Below are 18,087 nucleotides of genomic sequence, written 5' to 3' on the forward strand. Positions count from 1 at the left end.
AACCTATTGCCAATGGTTCCAATCAACCTATCACCAATGGTTCCAATCAACCTATCACCAATGGTTCCAATCAATCTATCAGCAATGGTTCCAATCAACCTATCACCAATGGTTCCAATCAATCTATCACCAATGGTTCCAATCAACCTACCACCAATGGTTCCAACCAGCCTACCCCCAAAGGTTCCAACTAACCTACCCCTAATGGTTCCAATCAACCTACCACCAATGGTTCCAATCAACCCACCACCAATGGTTCTAATCAATCCACCACCAATGGTTGCAGTCAACAGCGTGAAATGATGTAAAGTATTGACTGTAGAATGTTGTCTTCATTTTCGCTGTTTTAGCAATGGGAAGCTGGTTGCCTGTGCTTATAGTCTCTTTATATAGAGGGAAAGTGCAGCAGTTGGCCCAGGGGATGCCAACACTGCAGTCATATCCATCCACCCTAAAAAGCAGAGGTGGGATATGAAGCAATGGCTAAAATGAAGTCAAAGCACAATCCAGGAAAAAAATGCTTGTTTCTAATGAGCGGCAATATATTTAGATATTTTCTTTTTGTTGCTTCCTTTGTTATTTTGATGCCAAATGTTCTCCAACTTCCAATATTTTAACATGGAAAATTGTAGCGTCAAAGTGAAGGGAGAGTAAAGATGAAGACTACAAGGAGCTACAGATTGCCAAAACAGTAAAAAAGAATAGATAACCTATAAACAGAAGTTCCTTCCCCGTCTTCCTTCCTTTGATAATAACAATAACAAAGTGTGCCAGGTTTGGGTTGGTTTAAACCCTTGGTTCTCAACTGGTGGGTCGTGACCCAAAAGTGGGTCGCGAACCCATGTTCAGTGGGTCGCCCCATGCCTTCCACTTTTCTAGGTGAGAGGCTCCTCTGCCTCCCCCTTGCGCAGCACTGTCAGTTCTTGTGCCAGGCAGCCATTCAAAATATGCTGCCCGGCGCCGAGTGTCAGCTTGAGGTGGGGTGGGATGGGGTGGCCGCGAGGGAGCTCCATCCATACGTACATTGCTTACAGCTCCCTCAAGTGTCCTATAGAGGTGCCTGGACCGGAGTGATGTCACATTCTGGCTCCCGGCACCTCTACAGGGCGCGCAAGGGAGCTGTACAAGCAATGCACATATGGATGGAGCTCCGTCACAGCATGGCAGCCCGCACTGGACCCCAGGCTGAGAATTCACTCCAATTCTCGTAAGGTAGGGAGACTGGGTGGACCTTAAAAAAGGAAAAAAAAGCATTTCTAAAGCGTGTATGAGTGTGTGAGGCTGTGTCTGTGGTTGTGTATGTATGTAAGTGTTTTTGAGGGCCCGTTCACACTAGTACAGTGTGTTAATTGTATAGTCCGTGCATTCTGGTGTGGGAGGTGTGTTGCGTTACACTTCATTTGAATGGTACCCCAAACGCACCTCCCGCCCACAGTTCGTACGCCTGCACCAGAACGCGCGGTATCCTAATGCCATGCATTCCATTGCAGACATTGCACACTTGGGTTGCAACTTATTGACCAAGCACAAATGTGGGTCCTGAGGTTACACAGGTTGAGAATCACTGCTTTAAACTACAAGCAGAATATAAATAAATGGGCCGCCTTACCAACAACCGTGCATTAAAACGCCACTATGCGTGAATCAGGCCAAAACCATTGCCAAGGACCCTGCCCATGAAGCAATCTATCTAAACCCAAGAACAAAAATGTCATTCATTATAGATAATCAGTCGTTAGATGTGGTGGCTCCATTAGATTCTTTTTTCAGGCTCTTTTTCCTTTATTGACCAGTAACACACTTCCTGTCCTGTTACACAACACTCCCTGTGGGCTGCCCAAGTGCCCATATGGGCAGCAACAGATCTCTAGCACGTTTCACGCTGAATAGACCTTACATAGAGACACACTATTTGGTATGAAACGCGTTAGGATTTTGGCTGCTTGTACTGTATGTACCCTGTTTTATTACAATAAAGACACTTGCATCTAATGCTGGATTGTGCTGTCATCTGTTGTTCGAATCCTCAGTATTGAACTGGACGCGCACCTGGCTGTGGATTGCGGAAAACTGTTAACCAACCTGGGGCAATATTACTGCCTTGCATAAGTTTAGACGTGGGGAGAACATAAATCTCCTTGGTAGGAAAAAAATAGAACAGCTGTTGTGGATGCCAAGGGGCACCTTGACTGATGTCACATGTGGAAATTTACCATAGACAGGTTGGCAGAGATCGGGGAAACTTGCCCTATGCTACCGGCTACCAGGAGTAATTGTATTATCTTGTATTGCCTGAGGCCAGCAGCTGGCGCGTTGCTAAATTCTCCCAGTGAATGAGCCATTGTCTATGAACAGGTGCAGCCTGTGCTGGAAATAAATGACCAAAGATCTGTAGAGTCCTATTCAAAGTAGATCTACGCCGTAACCGGATAATTTATGGTTTGCTAAATCACTGCGTATCATAATCATTATTTTTTTTAAATATAAAATACTGCCATCACCTTTTTTAATCTTTTTTTTTTGCATGTCAGTGCTAATCCTCTCCAGCCTCTTTCAGCCACTTCTTCTCTTCATGCACCCGCTCCATCCATGGCTGCCCATCATTACTCTGGACCTGCCCTCTGGTGATGGTGGCCCATGCCTGAGCAGTAGTTGTTGGCACGGCTGCTTGAAGTCTCCAGCAGGGGGCACATTACAGGAGCCTGTGTGCACGCCATTAGTAACGCCCTCCTGCTGGGATCCCTTATTTGACACAAAGTATTTGTTTTCTGGACCTAATATGGCTCAGAATATTGTGATCAGGTAAATAACTTTATCTGAGATAATGATTTGTATTAATGATGGAATACACTGTGTGACCAATATGTATGCAGGGAAAGGGCCCTTATAGGTGTGTACTGTGCCTATTGGTAAATCCAGCCCTGAGCTTCCACCAGCAGCCCAAAAGCAGGCCTTAATGTAGAAAACAACTACCGGGTCTCCATTGGCCTTGTGGGAAATCCGGCCCTGATCTCCTACACCTAAAATCCTCAGGTGGTGAATAAAGGTAAAGGATTTATTGAACTTGATCAAACTCTGTTGGCGTCATCCGAGATTCCTAACCTGCTGGACATGTCACTGGACAATCTTGAGCTGCCACCTTAGCTGTTGATATGTTAGTGATCTACATGGTGCATTATGGGTAAGGGCCAAATGCATTCATTGCTATTCCTAACTATGGAGTTTTGACCATGGTGCACAACATTTAACAAAGGCAAATTACTTTTTCCTGCTTGTGTTTCTTTTATATATTGAACAACAAGAATGTAATTGTTTACGTACATACCATTGAGGATGATTCTGTGTATTTTGGCAGGTTCCTCTTGGATACAGCTAATGCTAACCTCTTGCATGCCCATTATATCCTCAGTGCATTCACTTAAGACTCAGACATGCAGAGCAGGGAGCCCGTTTACCGTGATGTGAGATATAGCATTGAACGTCCAGTATTCCACGAACAAGAACTTGGAAGAACGCAGCCTGGTCCAAAGAGGACCATAAGGTCCATCCTCCATGCAGCCAAGCGCAAAGTAAGGTAGGTAGAGAAAGTGCAGCGTGTGGGCCATGGGGTTGGGAATGTGGATCATGTCGGTAAGAGAAGCTTGGCCTCATCTTAAGCAATGAAGTCATCTTTCACCTGTCAGCATGTTCTTTGCACATATGCATGCAGCAGAGTCTGATTGGCCTCTAGCGTAAATAACTTATCATTAGCCAATCATGTCATTCTGCTATTACCTAAAGTCTGCTCTGCTTTAATAAAAGAAATGTCAGCGATGTGTCAATTTTCCAAAGCACCTGGTTTTGATTGTCCTCTGTTCCACAGCTGTTCCAGGTCAGCAGCAAAGGCCTTGTTGTTTCATTTCCTCCCAGTTCTGCAGTGGCTGCCGCACTATCCCGTCAAAGAATGGCTCCTGGGGGACATTGTGTCTGGGGTCAGTGTGGGGATCCTGCAGCTTCCACAAGGTACATTTCCATTTATTAGCACAATGCATGATACAAGTCGATAGGCATAGAGTCCGATTTTTACATCTGCACTAGAACCCTGAAAATTGGTGATCTCAGCCCCCCAAAACCTAAAGCTGGAAAGTTAACGCAGAGCTATGTTAGGGGACTTGCTGGGAGTAATAGAAGATCCGAAAGCTGAACTCTCCGGTCTTCCTTTCAGTCTTGCACAGTTGTAACGGCTCCCCTCCTGGACTGCAATTACTCTGATCTCATTACACACTGTGAGCTTCTCATAATGTGCATTCGAGCCCACTGGTTGGAGGATTTCCAGCATCATCTAGACCAGGGGTAGCCAAACCTCAGCCCTTCAGCTGCAGGGAAAGTAGAAATCCCACCATGCATCTGTTTCTGGAAGTCATGTCTGTGGTGGTCATAGTCTCGCAATTCCTTAGTGAACTTGTAAATTCTACAAAAGGAGGGCTGAAGTTTGGTTACCCCTAAACTAGACCCCCTGGATGCATGGTTGTCACAATGGTAACCCTCACCAAATGGTCCACTCCTGGGTTGGAGACACAGGCCTAGTCTCCTAGTCTATAGTCCTCCATTAGAGTTTGCAACAAATTACCTAAGCCCTGATGATGGGGATTGTTTTCTTTAAATTCAATCATTTAAAATACAAAGAACAGACGCTGGGAAATAGTTTAGCGTCCCTGAGAGTTAATGGGAAATGAGTTTATTGCAGTAGAAGTGCCTCAGACTTTTGACAAACAAGCCCATGGCAGGCTCAAAGTACACAAAGTCTGTTTATGGTCCACTTTGCGGTTCAGTTCAACCTGGCTCTCTCTGCTTCTGTTTCCAACAGGTTTGGCGTATGCCCTCCTGGCCGGCGTGCCGCCCGTTTTTGGTTTATATTCCTCCTTCTTTCCGGTGTTTGTTTATACTTTTTTTGGCACATCGCGCCATGTTTCAGTAGGTAAGTGATAAATAAAATCTTAAAATACACAAAAGAGAGATGAAACATTGTTTGCCGATGAATTTGTGATTGTTTTGTGCTGTTGTCACATAGAAACAGTGGGGTAACAATCGCCATAGCGACCCAGGCGGCCGCTATGGGGCCCGGCCAAGGCATCCCTCTGATGCCGTGCGGCCCGCCTGGGTCGCTATGGCATATCAGGGTGCTGGCTGTCACTGGCGGCTGTGAAGAGGCGCCGCTGTTAGATCACTGACAACCTGTCAGTGATGTGTGCAGCGGCGCGTTCTTCCTCACAGTCGCTGCTGAGCTGTGAGCTGTGTCAGTGATAGCCAGCAGCTGCTGCAGAAGAAGCTGGACCCGGCGTTTGCAGTGCAGGAGGAGGCGGGGCCCGGCCCGGCGACCTAAGAGCAGGAGGAGCCAGTGATGTAAGAGGAGGTGGGGCCCATCGATAGAAGAGGAGACAGGGCCCGACGATGGAAGAGGAGGCGGAGCCTGGGGATGGAAGAGGAGGCGGGGCCCGGCGACCACGAAGGCGGACAGCGCTGACAGGTAAGAGGTGTGCAGCCCACCTGAGACCCTGAGGGCATAACTAGAAATCACAGGGCCCCATACTAAATTTTGCTATGGGGCCCTGTGATTTCAAGTTACGCCGGTGCATAGAAAGGTTCCCAAAATAGCTCAGATATTTCAGTGTTTGGTAGATGTTGAAGGGTTAAACCCCCAGACAGTGCCTTCCATCTCTCGGGGACTCTGGTGAGATCTCTGCACTGAGTTCTGGGGTGTGTAGGGTTTCCGCCATTGTTGCTGCATTTTTATAACATATTCAGTTTGATTTGCTCAAGTTTATGACTAATTTATTTTAAATTTCATGTCGGGCTTTGTGCCAGTGATGCTTGTTGCCGTAGATGCCGCTGGAACCTAAATTGTACATATTCTGTATTTCCAGGAAGCTTTGCGGTGGTTTCTATCATGATTGGCAGCGTTACAGAATCGCTGGTGCCGAACGATAACTTCCTACTACCAGGGAATGATACAATCATTGACATAGTGGCCAGGGACAAAGCTCGAGTAGAGCTGGTGGCTGCCATGACACTGCTGGTGGGCTTGTTTCAGGTGAGGATTACTCCTTAAAGTGCAGGTTGGACAATAAGAAGTTCCACTATGGCCTCTTTTTCAATATGGCCTTCTTTTCCTTTCTGTCCACGTATGCTACGACTAAATGAACTACAACACGTATCATCAGTAGGCTTAGGGTGTGAACAAACTGTAAGCTGCGGCAGTACCTGAACACTGAAGGTTACAAAGTACGATATGGCCAAAAGCATGTGGACACCCCTTGAAATGATTATGGTCAGGTGTTTCACATGAAGGGTACAGGCTACGGCATACAAGACATTTTGAAAAATCCCATGCTTCCAGCCTTGTGACACAAGATTAGGGAAGACCCTTTTCTGCTCCAGCATGACCGTGCCCCTGTTCACAAAGCCAGCTTCATAAAGACAAGGTTTGGTGAGTTTGGAGTGGAGGAACTCAAGTGGCCTACACTGACCTCAACCCCACTGAACATCTTGAATTGCAATGCTGATTGCAAGCCAGGTCTTCTCATCCAACATCAGTACCTGACCTTACAAATGATTTTAGAGATAAATGGACACAAATTCCCTCAGACACACTCTAAAATTTTGTGGAAAGCCTTCACGGAAGGGTGGAGGCTATTATAGCCACGATGGAGGACAACTTCAGATTAATGTTTTTGAAATGGAATGTCCAAAAAGCTCATATAGGTGTGGAGGTCAGGTGTCCACAAACCTTTGGCCATATAGTGCACTACCCAGCAAGCGAGACCACGTTTTTTTTTCAAGGCAAAATAGTGTGGAAAAGTAGAAGTGCTATTAGAAGCCTCAATGATTTCCTTAATTCAGTTGTGTAGATGGACTGGGCAACCAATAAATGTCTGTTCCCCTGTTTCATCAAGTCTCTCCCTCAGAACACAGCTAGGTGAGACGTCTATTCATCCTTGATTGGGTATTACACTTGAAGGACCCTACAGCACGGGGTCATCAGATGTTAGAGGTGGAGATATGGTGAAAGCCTATTCCCATTCCAAACAGGAAGTGACTTGTTCATGGTTATTTTGTTAGAACCTCTTGCACAGCCTCACAGAGAAACACAAGCACACAGTCTGATATGCATGCTACACATGGCTTGGCTATAAACAGGAAGGAAAGGAGAACTATGGGGTTAGGGCTTTTCCCCATAGTTCTGCTTAGGGTAACGGGAGGACACAAACTAGCGTCCTCCCGTCACCCTAGGCTCAGTATACCACGAGCTACAGTTCGCGGTATACTGAGACGCCGGAACGGATCCCGGCATCGATGTCTGGATCCGCCAGCTGCGTGAGTGACAACTGGCTCTGCCTATCTAGAGGCAGAGCCAGCTGTACCCGCCCCCTCCCCCGTCCGTTCCGCCAGTCAGCGCTGGCGGATCGGAGCGGGGAGAGGGGAATCCAGCCCCTCCCCTGTCACGGCAGAGAGCCGTGACAGGATCGAGAGGTGAGCGAACCCGGTATGTGTTCGCTCACCTCCCGATCTACTGAGCCGACCTGTGACGGTCTCATTGTCACAGGTCGGCTAGAACTATGAGGTGAGTGAAAAGCACTCACCTCATAGTTCTCCTTTAACCATCTACCTTAATAAATACAACAGAGTATATACCATCGATATAACAGAAGACTGCCATCTGGTGACCGAAATTGTATACTGCAGGAGTTCTTGCTATAGACACAGTAATGTGTATTCTAACATATTTTTCATCAGGTTGCAAAATCTTTGAGGGTTTCAATTGCTTCATGCAGATAGAAATCATACCTCCCAGCTATCTGAGATGGAAAAGAAAGACGTTTTAGCACAAAGTATGTAGGTAAAGGCCACACTCCCGCTACACCTCCATTGGGTGGACCATAAAGAATCAATATGCAAAAAATAACTGGTTAAACCACGACTTTTTCTTTTATATTCGCTTTTCTAAGTAATAATTGCAACCACTCAGAGGTTCGATGAAAGGTTCAGGTTCTTAAACACCTTCGTTAATTAAATAATAAAAGGATTTTAATAACTTTATTAGTGGCCTGTAAATAAAAACAATAAGAGGGCCAACTGAGGAAGAAAGAGGGATCCAGTTCCAAAAGAGGGACAGTCCCATTAAATGAGACCCAGCTCGGAGCTTTTCAACCGTAATTGCTCAGTTCGTAGCTTACTCATAAGTAGGAATGACGTTGGGTTGGATCCAAGGTTGAGTTCATCCGAACCTGGAAGGAAACCAGCTCAGTCAGCTGCGACTGATACATCGTAAACAAAGGGGTGGGATGCTGGTGACATCATTGACCTTCTATGGCCGCATGGTCCCTATAAGTTCAACTATGTCACCAGCATCCCGCCCCTTTGTATACGTGCAGCTGCAGGGTATGAAGTGTCCCAGCTCCACCTGATTAGGCCGGGACATACAGCTCAACTCATCCCTACTAAAAGGTGCACAATGGAAGGTGTCATTGCTTTTATAAAAAATTACAAATATAAAAGAGCACAGCAAAAGAAACCTGATGAACCTACATTTAAATAACAAGAGTGTCAGTTTGCATACTTTTCTATAAGCATGGAACACCAACACAGCAGTGTTAAGGGGTCTCTGCACAATGTGGCCCCTGCTGTGTTGTATAGGGGTATCTACAATGATTACAAATGTAAATAATATGAAAGTAACCTTCCCTGCATACTCCATTGCCCCTCACCGAGTGTCTGTGGCCCAAATGTTTTTAGCCGTCGCTCATTATAAAAGTTTGCTTCTATGTTTATGTCTTCGGCAGTTGATTCTGGGCTTAGTGCAGTTTGGATTCGTGGTCACTTACCTTTCAGAGCCCCTGGTTCGGGGGTACACCACTGCCGCCACCATCCACGTCACCGTGTCTCAGCTGAAACATATCTTTGGCCTCCCGCTGAGTGAGAAGTCGCAGCCGCTGTCTCTCATTTATGTAAGTTTTTTCCTTTGTTCTTCATTGCTGTTCTTTCCAAACTAGAAAAGCAGACACATGAGCGTGAGATGTACAACTGGCCATTGTGAACAGAGACGGTAATGTATTGCACTGCACACAGATAAATGTATCAACAGATAGCAGAGTCATTAACACAGCTTGCGGGGGTGGCAACGATGCTGCACTGCTCCTGAATTTGGAGCAGAGTTGCCACTCTCATGTAGGCTGTGCCTGCTTACACTAAGGTGACTGACAATCATTTTGGTGTCACCCCCTCTGAAAAGCAATGTATCAATATAGCAATGTATCGCCAGCAATGTATCAATGCGATGGCGCGCATGTGCGATGACGTCATGGTGGGGTGTCACCTGGTATACGCTCTGGGTGACCCCCTGGCCTCGGGACACCCCTGGTTAGTTAGGAGGGCCCTGCCTGTGAGAGCTCACAATCTACAACATACAATACATTGCAGACAGCTTCTACAGTGCAGCTTGCAACCTAAATGCCTTATATGGAAAGCAGGCTATTCACAGCGTTCTAGTGTAATATTCACTGTGGAGCCTGCTCAGAGGACGCAGAAGGTAGGAGACCAGGGCAGACTGGTTTACCTGCAGGGGTAGGCAACCTCGGCACGCCAGCTGCAATGCCTCATGGGACTTGTAGTTCCGCAACAGCTGGAGGATGCCTGCTGACCTAATGATAAATGAGACTAGCATCATGCTCTATAAATACATATATGTCAGTTAACAAGCCTAGAACGGATGCCGTAGAGGGTCAGACCTGAGATGCGTTTCCTTCTCCTCTTCAGAGCTTAATTAGCCTTTTCCGAAGGATCCACAAGACCAACATCGGAACGCTGGTGGTCAGCCTCATCGCCCTCGTCTGCCTCTTTGCCGTGAAGGAAGTTAACCAAAGGCTGCGCTCTAAACTCTGCATGCCCATCCCTATTGAACTGATTGTGGTAAGTGATCCAATTTTGCAGTTTTTTATTTTGGAAAAAAATCAAATAAAATAATAAATTATATATATATATGCATTTGTAAAATATTAATATACATGTCGTTTTTTTTGTTCTTTTTTAAATGAGCCCTAATATTGCGGAGCTGAGAGCCATAGAAATGTTTGTTTATGTTTTATCCATAACATGACATCAGCCATCGTGAATATGTTCTGTCATATTTACCTTCCTCTCCTCCCAGCTTATAATCTCTACATCGGTATCATACGGAATCAGGCTTCATGAAAACTACGCCATCGGTATCGTGGGCGATATTCCTACGGGGTACGTGTCCGAGGAAGAGAAGTTTCAGAGCCGAGATTGAAGGGGATGTATGAGTCAGTCAGATTGTTAAAGACAACGCACCCCCTGTGCGGCCCATTTCTCATCTCTCAATGAGGCGGAGTCATAGGCAGAGCTCCCCCTAGTGGTTAATTTGTAAATCTCTCTATTTAATTCAGCAATGGAGGAGCATGTAATCATGTAAATGGTAAATACTGCAAATAATGCTCAATAACAGGTGCTCACTAGATGTACGCGATCATTTTCCTTTGAAGTACATACATATAGACTATTTTTTATCACTACGTGGTCAATGCGAACTGTTCCTTTAAGGGTATTCGCATCTCCTCTGTGCAGTCCGCTTTCTCCATAACACTCATTGGGGGGAATTTATCAAAACTGGAGCAGAAAAATCTGGAGCAGATGCCTATGGCAACCAATCAGCTTCTCTCTTCAGTTTGTTCAGTTAAGGTTTGAAAATGAAAGGTGGATGCTGATTGGTTGCCATGCACAGCTGCTCCAGATTTTTTCTGCACCAGTTTTGATAAATTCCCCCCCCCCCCCTTTACATTACTGGTTAAAGAATGTTTTTTGCTGTTTTTAAAATTTTTTTACAGACTGGTAGCGCCAACTGTTCCCAACCCGAACCTGTTCATGGACGTGGTAGGCAATGCGTTCGCCATTGCCGTGGTTGGATATACCATCACCATCTCTCTGGCCAGGATGTTCTCTATAAAACACGGCTATAAAGTGGACAGCAACCAGGTAATGTTTTTAAATGAAGTGAATAATTTGCATTGGGCCCTTTGTATACAAAGCATTTGAGAAGACTCTGTTGCTAATAGCAACCTGTCAGCATTTTCCTTACTGTCACCTTGTCATTTTTCATCACCGTGTGACCCATATCAACCAATCAGCATTTTCTTTTGTGTTGTCCGTGGCAAGCAGTCAGCACCGGCCTTTTTTTTTAAATCACTGAGCTGCCCATAGGAACCAGTCAGCACCCTCATTTCTCTCACAATGTGTACCCATGGCAACCAGTCAGCACCCTTTTTTTCCTGGCAATGTGTACCCATAGCAACCAGTCAGCACCCTCATTTCTCTCACAATGTGTACCCAGAGCAACCAGTCAGTGACCTCATTTTTCTCACAATGTGTACCCATAGCAACCAGTCAGCGCACTAATTTCTCTCACAATGTGTATCCATAGCAACCAGTCAGTACCATTTTTTACTGACAATGTGTACCCATAGCAACCAGTCACCACCTTTTTTTCCCTGACAATGTGTACCCATAGCAACCAGTCAGAACCCTAATTTCTCTCACATTGTGTACCAATAGCAACCAATCAGGGCCCTCATTTCTCTCACAATGTGTATCCATAGCAACCAGTAACCCCCCTTTTTCTCTCACAATGTTTATCCATAGCAACCAGTCAGCACCCTACTTTCTCTCACAGTGTTCCCATAGCAACCAATCAGTATTTTTCATTATGCCGTCCATAGCAACCAGTCAGCGTCCTAATTTATCTCACATTGTGTACTCATAGCAACCATTCTGCATCCTACTTTCTCAGCATTTTTCATTATGCAGTTCATGGCAACCAGTCAGCACCTTCCTTTTTATCACTAATTTCCTCATAGCAACCAGTCAGCACCCTCATTTCTCTCCCAGTCTTTCCATAGCAACCAGTTAGCATCTTCCTTTCTCTTACTGTGTTCTCCATATGCTTCTGGCGGCATCCAGTCAGCTTTTCCCTTTCTAACCTCCATTAGCCATGGAAGGGAATCGGTTTGGTTCCTGTGTATAGGGACAGGTTCTCTTTCAGGCATTTTACGGACAAGGCCTCATGTTGTTTTTGTCTCTTCTAGGAGCTGATTGCGCTCGGATTCAGTAATCTCACTGGGAGCTTCTTCCATTGTTTTGCGGTCACCACGTCAATGTCCAGGAGTCTGGTGCAGGAAAGCACGGGGGGGAACACGCAGGTAACGTCGGTCATAGACACGCGAGCCGGTTCCGGCTGTGACATGTATATTCTACCCCCAAATGTTTTTTTGTCTAGTTTTGGATGGAGTGGGGAAGGATTAGATCCCCTATCAGGGTTGACTGCTGTCCAGGACACCGTTAGAGATTCCCCATTACTTCCTGTTTTGGTGACACCATTTTCACCAGACAGGAAGTGAGGTAAACTCATGTGGCCATGTTTGGGGAAATGATGTCAGCACAAGCCTCCCGCCCCTTTGTTTATGGTCAGCTATGGGGCGGGTTCGGTCCAAACCTGAGCTCACCCCGAGTACCCAGTTAGAATCCAGCTGGTATATTCTAGTGTAGTTTAGAAAATGAAATCTAGCACACGATTGGCTGAAACTGCAAGCAGAGGAATTTGCTATTAAATCAATTGAGCTATATATCATTTAACCTAATATGTCCTAAAACATCAATTCCAGATCGCTGGATGCGTGTCCTCCCTGATTATCCTGGTAATCATTCTCCGAGCCGGGGAACTCTTCACGTGTCTTCCTAAGGTAAGTCATCACCATGTATACAGTGTAAGTGTAGTAAGTCATGGCAGCATACCAGTTCCAGGTCACATGACCGGAAGCCTCCATGTCAAATCACGTGACCCGCATTACGTCTGCATCGCAAGAGATGGCGTCGGCCGCCTCTGCTTTGACTGAAGACTCTACTGATGTCACTTCCCTCCCTGCCTAATGTCTGCCAGTTTCATTTTAATGGATTTCAGTGTACAAGTAGAGATATGTTTTTTTTTATTCTTTTACAAGTAATATTTTTAAAACATTTTTGTAAGTAAAAGTATACTTTACATTTTTTTATAAGTAGAAATATTTGTTTTAATTTTTTATAATGTGACATTTTTTGTTATAAGTAAAAATATTTTTTTAGTTTTTATTAAGTCAAAATATATTATTTTGTAATTTTTTTATAAGTAAATGTTTTTAAATTATTTTTTATAAATAATATTTTTTTTGGTTTTTCTCTAATACCAAATCTGTTTTTCTCTAATATTTTTTTCCCTGCACCAGGCGATTCTATCAGCGATCGTCATTGCCAACCTGAAGGGCATGTACAAGCAGTTCATGGATATATCGGTCTTATGGCGAACCAACAAATACGATTTGGTGAGCATCTTCCCTGCTTCCTTCTAGTGATCCTTCTATTCATTTCTAACTAAACTTGTCACACATGTAGAGCTGTAGAGGTGACAAAGAACACCCACATGTACTGGGCATGCTCTGTGCAAGCGACTTCTATTCACCTATAGCTTAGTGACCCATGGAGAGGTCCAGATACTGTGGGGGAGGGGACTGCCGGAGCGCTGGGAGACGAAAGTCACCCTTTACATAGTACATTACATACTCCTGCCCCTGCACTCTGTACATGACATACTCCTGACCCCGGCACTCTGCACATGACATACTCCTGACCCCTGCACTCTGTACATGACATACTCCTGACCCATGCACTCTGCGCATTACATACTCTTGACCACTGAACTCTGTGCATTACATACTCCTGACCCCTGTACGATACAAACTGTTTTCGGGAGCTCCCGAATGCCATTCGGTGTCACGTCTGCGGTAAATACAACAGTTGGATCACAACTGCGGAGTAATTGATCAATCAGATATGAATCTCAGGCGTCACTCACAATCTTAACGGTGAGTTTTGAGATTCTACCATCATATAATCAACGTAAATCAACACAACTGCAAACAGTACTATTGCGTCATAGCCTGTGGTTTGAGAACTTTAAATACAGGAATGCAGTGTGTGGTGCTGGTTAAAGAGCGGATTCTCAATAGCAGCCTAGCACACAGTTCATATATCAGCCAGCAAGCATTAAAGGCAGAGGTGGTTCTCCCACAGGAGGGGTACTTGCGCTTTTGGATGCAGCTAATGGTAGCTGAGTCTACAAGGTGGCTCCTTTGGCAACACTGCGCAGGTCCGTCTTCCAGATGGCAGCAGGGTGGTGAGCAGGGTCCCGAAGGTAGCAGGATGGTGTGCAGGTTCGTGAGGCAGCAGGCGTTCAGACCTCAATCACAGAACGCCATGCTGCTTCATCAGTGCCTTTAAATAGGGCCAGGAAGTGGGGAGGGACCGCTGATAGGCCCGGACGACTTCCGCGTTCCACCGTGGAACGCAGCCGCCGCGTCACAACCAGGAGTTCGTGCGGCTTCCGCGTTCCACAGTGGAACGCAGAGGGCTGCGGCAGAGACACAAGAGGCGGCCCCATCGGCGATATTACATTCGGGTCTAGAAGTCTCAGCTTTAGTATTATATGTATATACTGAATACGAATTTTACGGCGTGTGACTTTTCTGGCCAATCAGATGGCTCCCATGTTGCCGTAATGAAAATTTGTGGTCAGACCCATTCAGGATGCATTAAACCGAAAAACACATCTGATTGGCCAGAAGTCACATGGCCGATTCAGTTTCTTTCTTGAACGAAATTCGGACAGGATACGAAATTTGGAAATGTTAATTCGAATTTGGATGCATTGGGATTTGTAAATTCGTCCGAATTTTGATTTGGAACTAAACGGATTGCACATGTCTAAAGGTGACGCTGGGTAATGCCTGAACAAAGATGGCACCGTACATCTGTAATATAAAAAAGGCCAATGTCAGGGATACTGTGATCCTTGGGAAAGATATTGAGTAGGGATGCACCAATACCGGTATTTCGGTACCAAGTACGAGTACCGATATATTTTTTTTGGTACTCGCCGATACCGAATACCGAGTACCGGAAGTCCCATTCAGGAAGCCAGGCGGGGTGTAATGCCTCGCCACCCCGCTTCCGGATTAGCAAGGAAGCCGTCCCCATGCTTCTCGTCGCTATGTGACGAGAAAGCATGGAGCCTGCTTGCTGGCCAATCAGGCATGTAGGCGCCGTGTAATGATGCGGCGCTCGGCTTCCTGATTGGCCAGGAAGCTGGCTCCATGCTCCCTCGTCATGAGGTGACGGGGGAGCATGAAGGCGGCTTCCCAACCCAACCGGCTTCCTGATTGGCCGGGAGGCCGGCTTTATGCTCTCTTGTCCAAAGTGACGAGGGAGCATGGAGCCAACTTCCCGGCCAATCAGGTATCGGTGCATCCCTAGTATTGAGTACCTGGAAGTGTTACAATGTAACAATACTTAGCATGCATTCACTTGTTATATATCTGATGATAGGAGGTCCAGCTGTCACATTAAACCAGCACTTAGCACCTTGTGTAACACGAGAGCCGTCATGTTCTTTAAGCTTTGTACTCGGCAACGAGCCAAAACCGATAATCCAGTCCTTAGTCCTTGACTTTCCATATAACTGACAGGCCACTGACGGGCTCTCTGCTCTCCCTTCCAGCTAATATGGTTGGTGACTTTCCTCTCCACCATCTTCCTCAACTTGGATATTGGACTCGCGGTTGCGGTCGTGTTTGGATTATTCACGGTGACATTCAGGACCCAGCTGTGAGTTTCATAAGTAAGCCATGATCGTATGCAAAACAACCGTACGGCCATATTGTCCTCATCAAAGTTAAACGGTGAACGGAAATTTTTTTCTTATGTGCAAGAGAAGATGTATCGGTATCAGTGCATCCCTAATATATATATACAAACACACACACACACACACACACACACACACACACACACATACACACACATAATGTATATCCTTTGTATAAATCACATTCAGTATTGCTTATTTTATAACTTCTTTATTTCACAGACCTCATTACTCCGTCCTGGGGCAAATTGCAGAAACGGATATATACCGAGACGCAGAAGGAAATAATTTGGTAATTCTATCATGTAGATGGGAGGTAGCCATGGTCACTGATAGGAAGAAAAATATTTATCAGTAAGAACAAAATGTTTTTTTAGGGGGGGGGGGATCTGTCTGTACAGAAATAAGCGGGCTGCCTCTACCGACTTAGCTTTGAAGGTGCAAGGTCCAAGGCTGTCACCTTAATCCATCTACTTGGGGTACTGACCTGGAACAAGCATGGATGCAGTGAAGTGTGAAGTCCCAAGCTGTTAATTCTGTGTGTGACTTCTCTGAGGAAATTTCTCCTCACTTCCTACTCCCCCTCCCCCCTTATTAACCCCGACACACATAAAATAATACGCTCTCCCCTTATTAACCCCCACACACACAAAATTATAATACACTCAACCCTCCTCACCTGTTCACGTCTTTGCAGGGAGGAAGCTGTGAGCAGGATTGATCCCTGGTTATCTGGGGATGATTAGTGTGGTCTGCAGCAGACCTCACTAATCACCCCCAGATAACCAGGGATCGATCCTCCTCACATACATCCTTCCCGTCGGCCGGAAAGGATGTCTGCGACCGTGTGCCTGACATGGCAGCTGGCTGCGGGCCACATAGTACCGGTTCGCGGGCCGGAGTTGTTCCGTGGACCGGTACTTGGAGCCCTCATAATAAGAAGGATTAGAACATTTGTCAGGTTTATGTTGCTCTTCCTATCCAGCTGGCACATATTTCGCCTATGCTGGTGTCACCAGGACAGGAAATAAGGGAAAGTCTACTCAATGGGTACACAGGCAGCAACAAAAATATCCAAAAGACATATCGACGAGGTGCTGAGAATTCAAATCTCATTCATTCAATAAAACAGGGAAAACAAGATTTTTTAACAAGCTCGCTGGGTTTGGTGAAGCTGCCCACATAAATCAGGGCTTTGCTTTGGTGGGTATCCACAATATGACTCATAACGTAAACACTCAACAGGAGCGCCAGACCGAATGGTGGAAATCTAAGAAGCTTCAATGATTTATCATATGATCACATAAAACAGCCAACGCATTTCAGAGGCTCAAAACACTCCCCCTTCATCAGGACTTGACTATTGCATGTGGTCAAAGGACGAGGCCAAATTACTAGGATACATCGACTGAACAGTATTAAATATCTCCAGAGGAAGTGAGATAGTAACACTCTGCTGTGTCACTGACCCTGGAGATATTTCATATATCACCATTCAATCAACGTATCCTGGTAATTCTGCCTATCTGAGTCCTTGATCCACGTGTAATGTTCAAGCCCTGATGAAGGGGGAGCCTCTGAAACGCGTTCACTGTTTTATGTGATGATATGATGAATCATTAAAGGAGTTGTAAAATCCCGGCATCTCCTCTCCTGTTATAACATCAGCATTGTACTAGGAATTTATACTGGAGTTTTTTCTGATAATACAATTAAAGCTTACGTGAAATTGTCAGGAGCCATAGCGCCTCCAGGTGGCGCTGGAACTAGGTCCCGCGGTTCCTGCGCTCACCTGCAGGTGTTTCCATGCAGCCAGGAGCTGTCAGGTACCAGACCACCACTGGGTGGTGCTAGAACCTGCAACTCCAGTGCTCACCTGCGGGTGTCTCCCAGCTGTCAGCGATTATTCTCCACCTGGTGCTACCTGGGAGGGTATTTAATCCCTCTCTGCAGTTAGGACTTTGGCTCAGTATTGTTGCCATGTCCTGAGTCCTGGTGCCCCCTAGTACCCTGACCTTTGCCCCCCTTGTGTTACTTTGCTCCCTGGATTTACTTGTCCTGCTACCTTGTTGTATGTGCTTGTGTTTACATTTAGTTAGTTACTATTACTTGTTTGTGGTAACTTGTGAGTGTTGGTGGGGTTATTTGTGTTATGTTTTGGTGTGTATAATAAATAATATATAAGCTCAGTGGGAGCTTCTGGTGTGGTCACGTATTTGGTCCTCTCGCGTGGGTACCTGCATGCGGTGTGAGGACACCAGTGCACGGTACCCTGACAGAAATGGTGCCAGTGCATTGAGGAAGTC

The 18,087-nt window shown here is 45.7% G+C and overlaps 1 protein-coding gene across 1 annotated transcript in view; it reads left to right on the forward strand.

Annotated features, from left to right (window-relative positions):
* LOC108797960 (cadherin EGF LAG seven-pass G-type receptor 3-like) overlaps positions 1-18,087 on the forward strand; it is a 111,430-nt gene that overhangs the window by 86,879 nt on the left and 6,464 nt on the right. The window contains exons 34-47 of the mRNA XM_018569648.1: positions 3,422-3,574; positions 3,863-4,002; positions 4,847-4,961; positions 5,682-5,710; positions 5,904-6,070; positions 8,820-8,984; positions 9,793-9,945; positions 10,184-10,266; positions 10,881-11,028; positions 12,135-12,248; positions 12,711-12,788; positions 13,308-13,403; positions 15,635-15,741; positions 16,004-16,073. Of these exons, the coding sequence (XP_018425150.1) occupies positions 3,422-3,574; positions 3,863-4,002; positions 4,847-4,961; positions 5,682-5,710; positions 5,904-6,070; positions 8,820-8,984; positions 9,793-9,945; positions 10,184-10,266; positions 10,881-11,028; positions 12,135-12,248; positions 12,711-12,788; positions 13,308-13,403; positions 15,635-15,741; positions 16,004-16,073 (1,618 nt within the window). The remainder of the gene's footprint in view (positions 1-3,421; positions 3,575-3,862; positions 4,003-4,846; positions 4,962-5,681; positions 5,711-5,903; positions 6,071-8,819; positions 8,985-9,792; positions 9,946-10,183; positions 10,267-10,880; positions 11,029-12,134; positions 12,249-12,710; positions 12,789-13,307; positions 13,404-15,634; positions 15,742-16,003; positions 16,074-18,087) is intronic.

The sequence above is a fragment of the Nanorana parkeri genome, unplaced genomic scaffold (assembly GCF_000935625.1).
Source record: "Nanorana parkeri isolate BGI_ZX_2015 unplaced genomic scaffold, ASM93562v1 scaffold1372, whole genome shotgun sequence".
In the NCBI taxonomy this organism is placed as follows: domain Eukaryota; kingdom Metazoa; phylum Chordata; class Amphibia; order Anura; family Dicroglossidae; genus Nanorana; species Nanorana parkeri.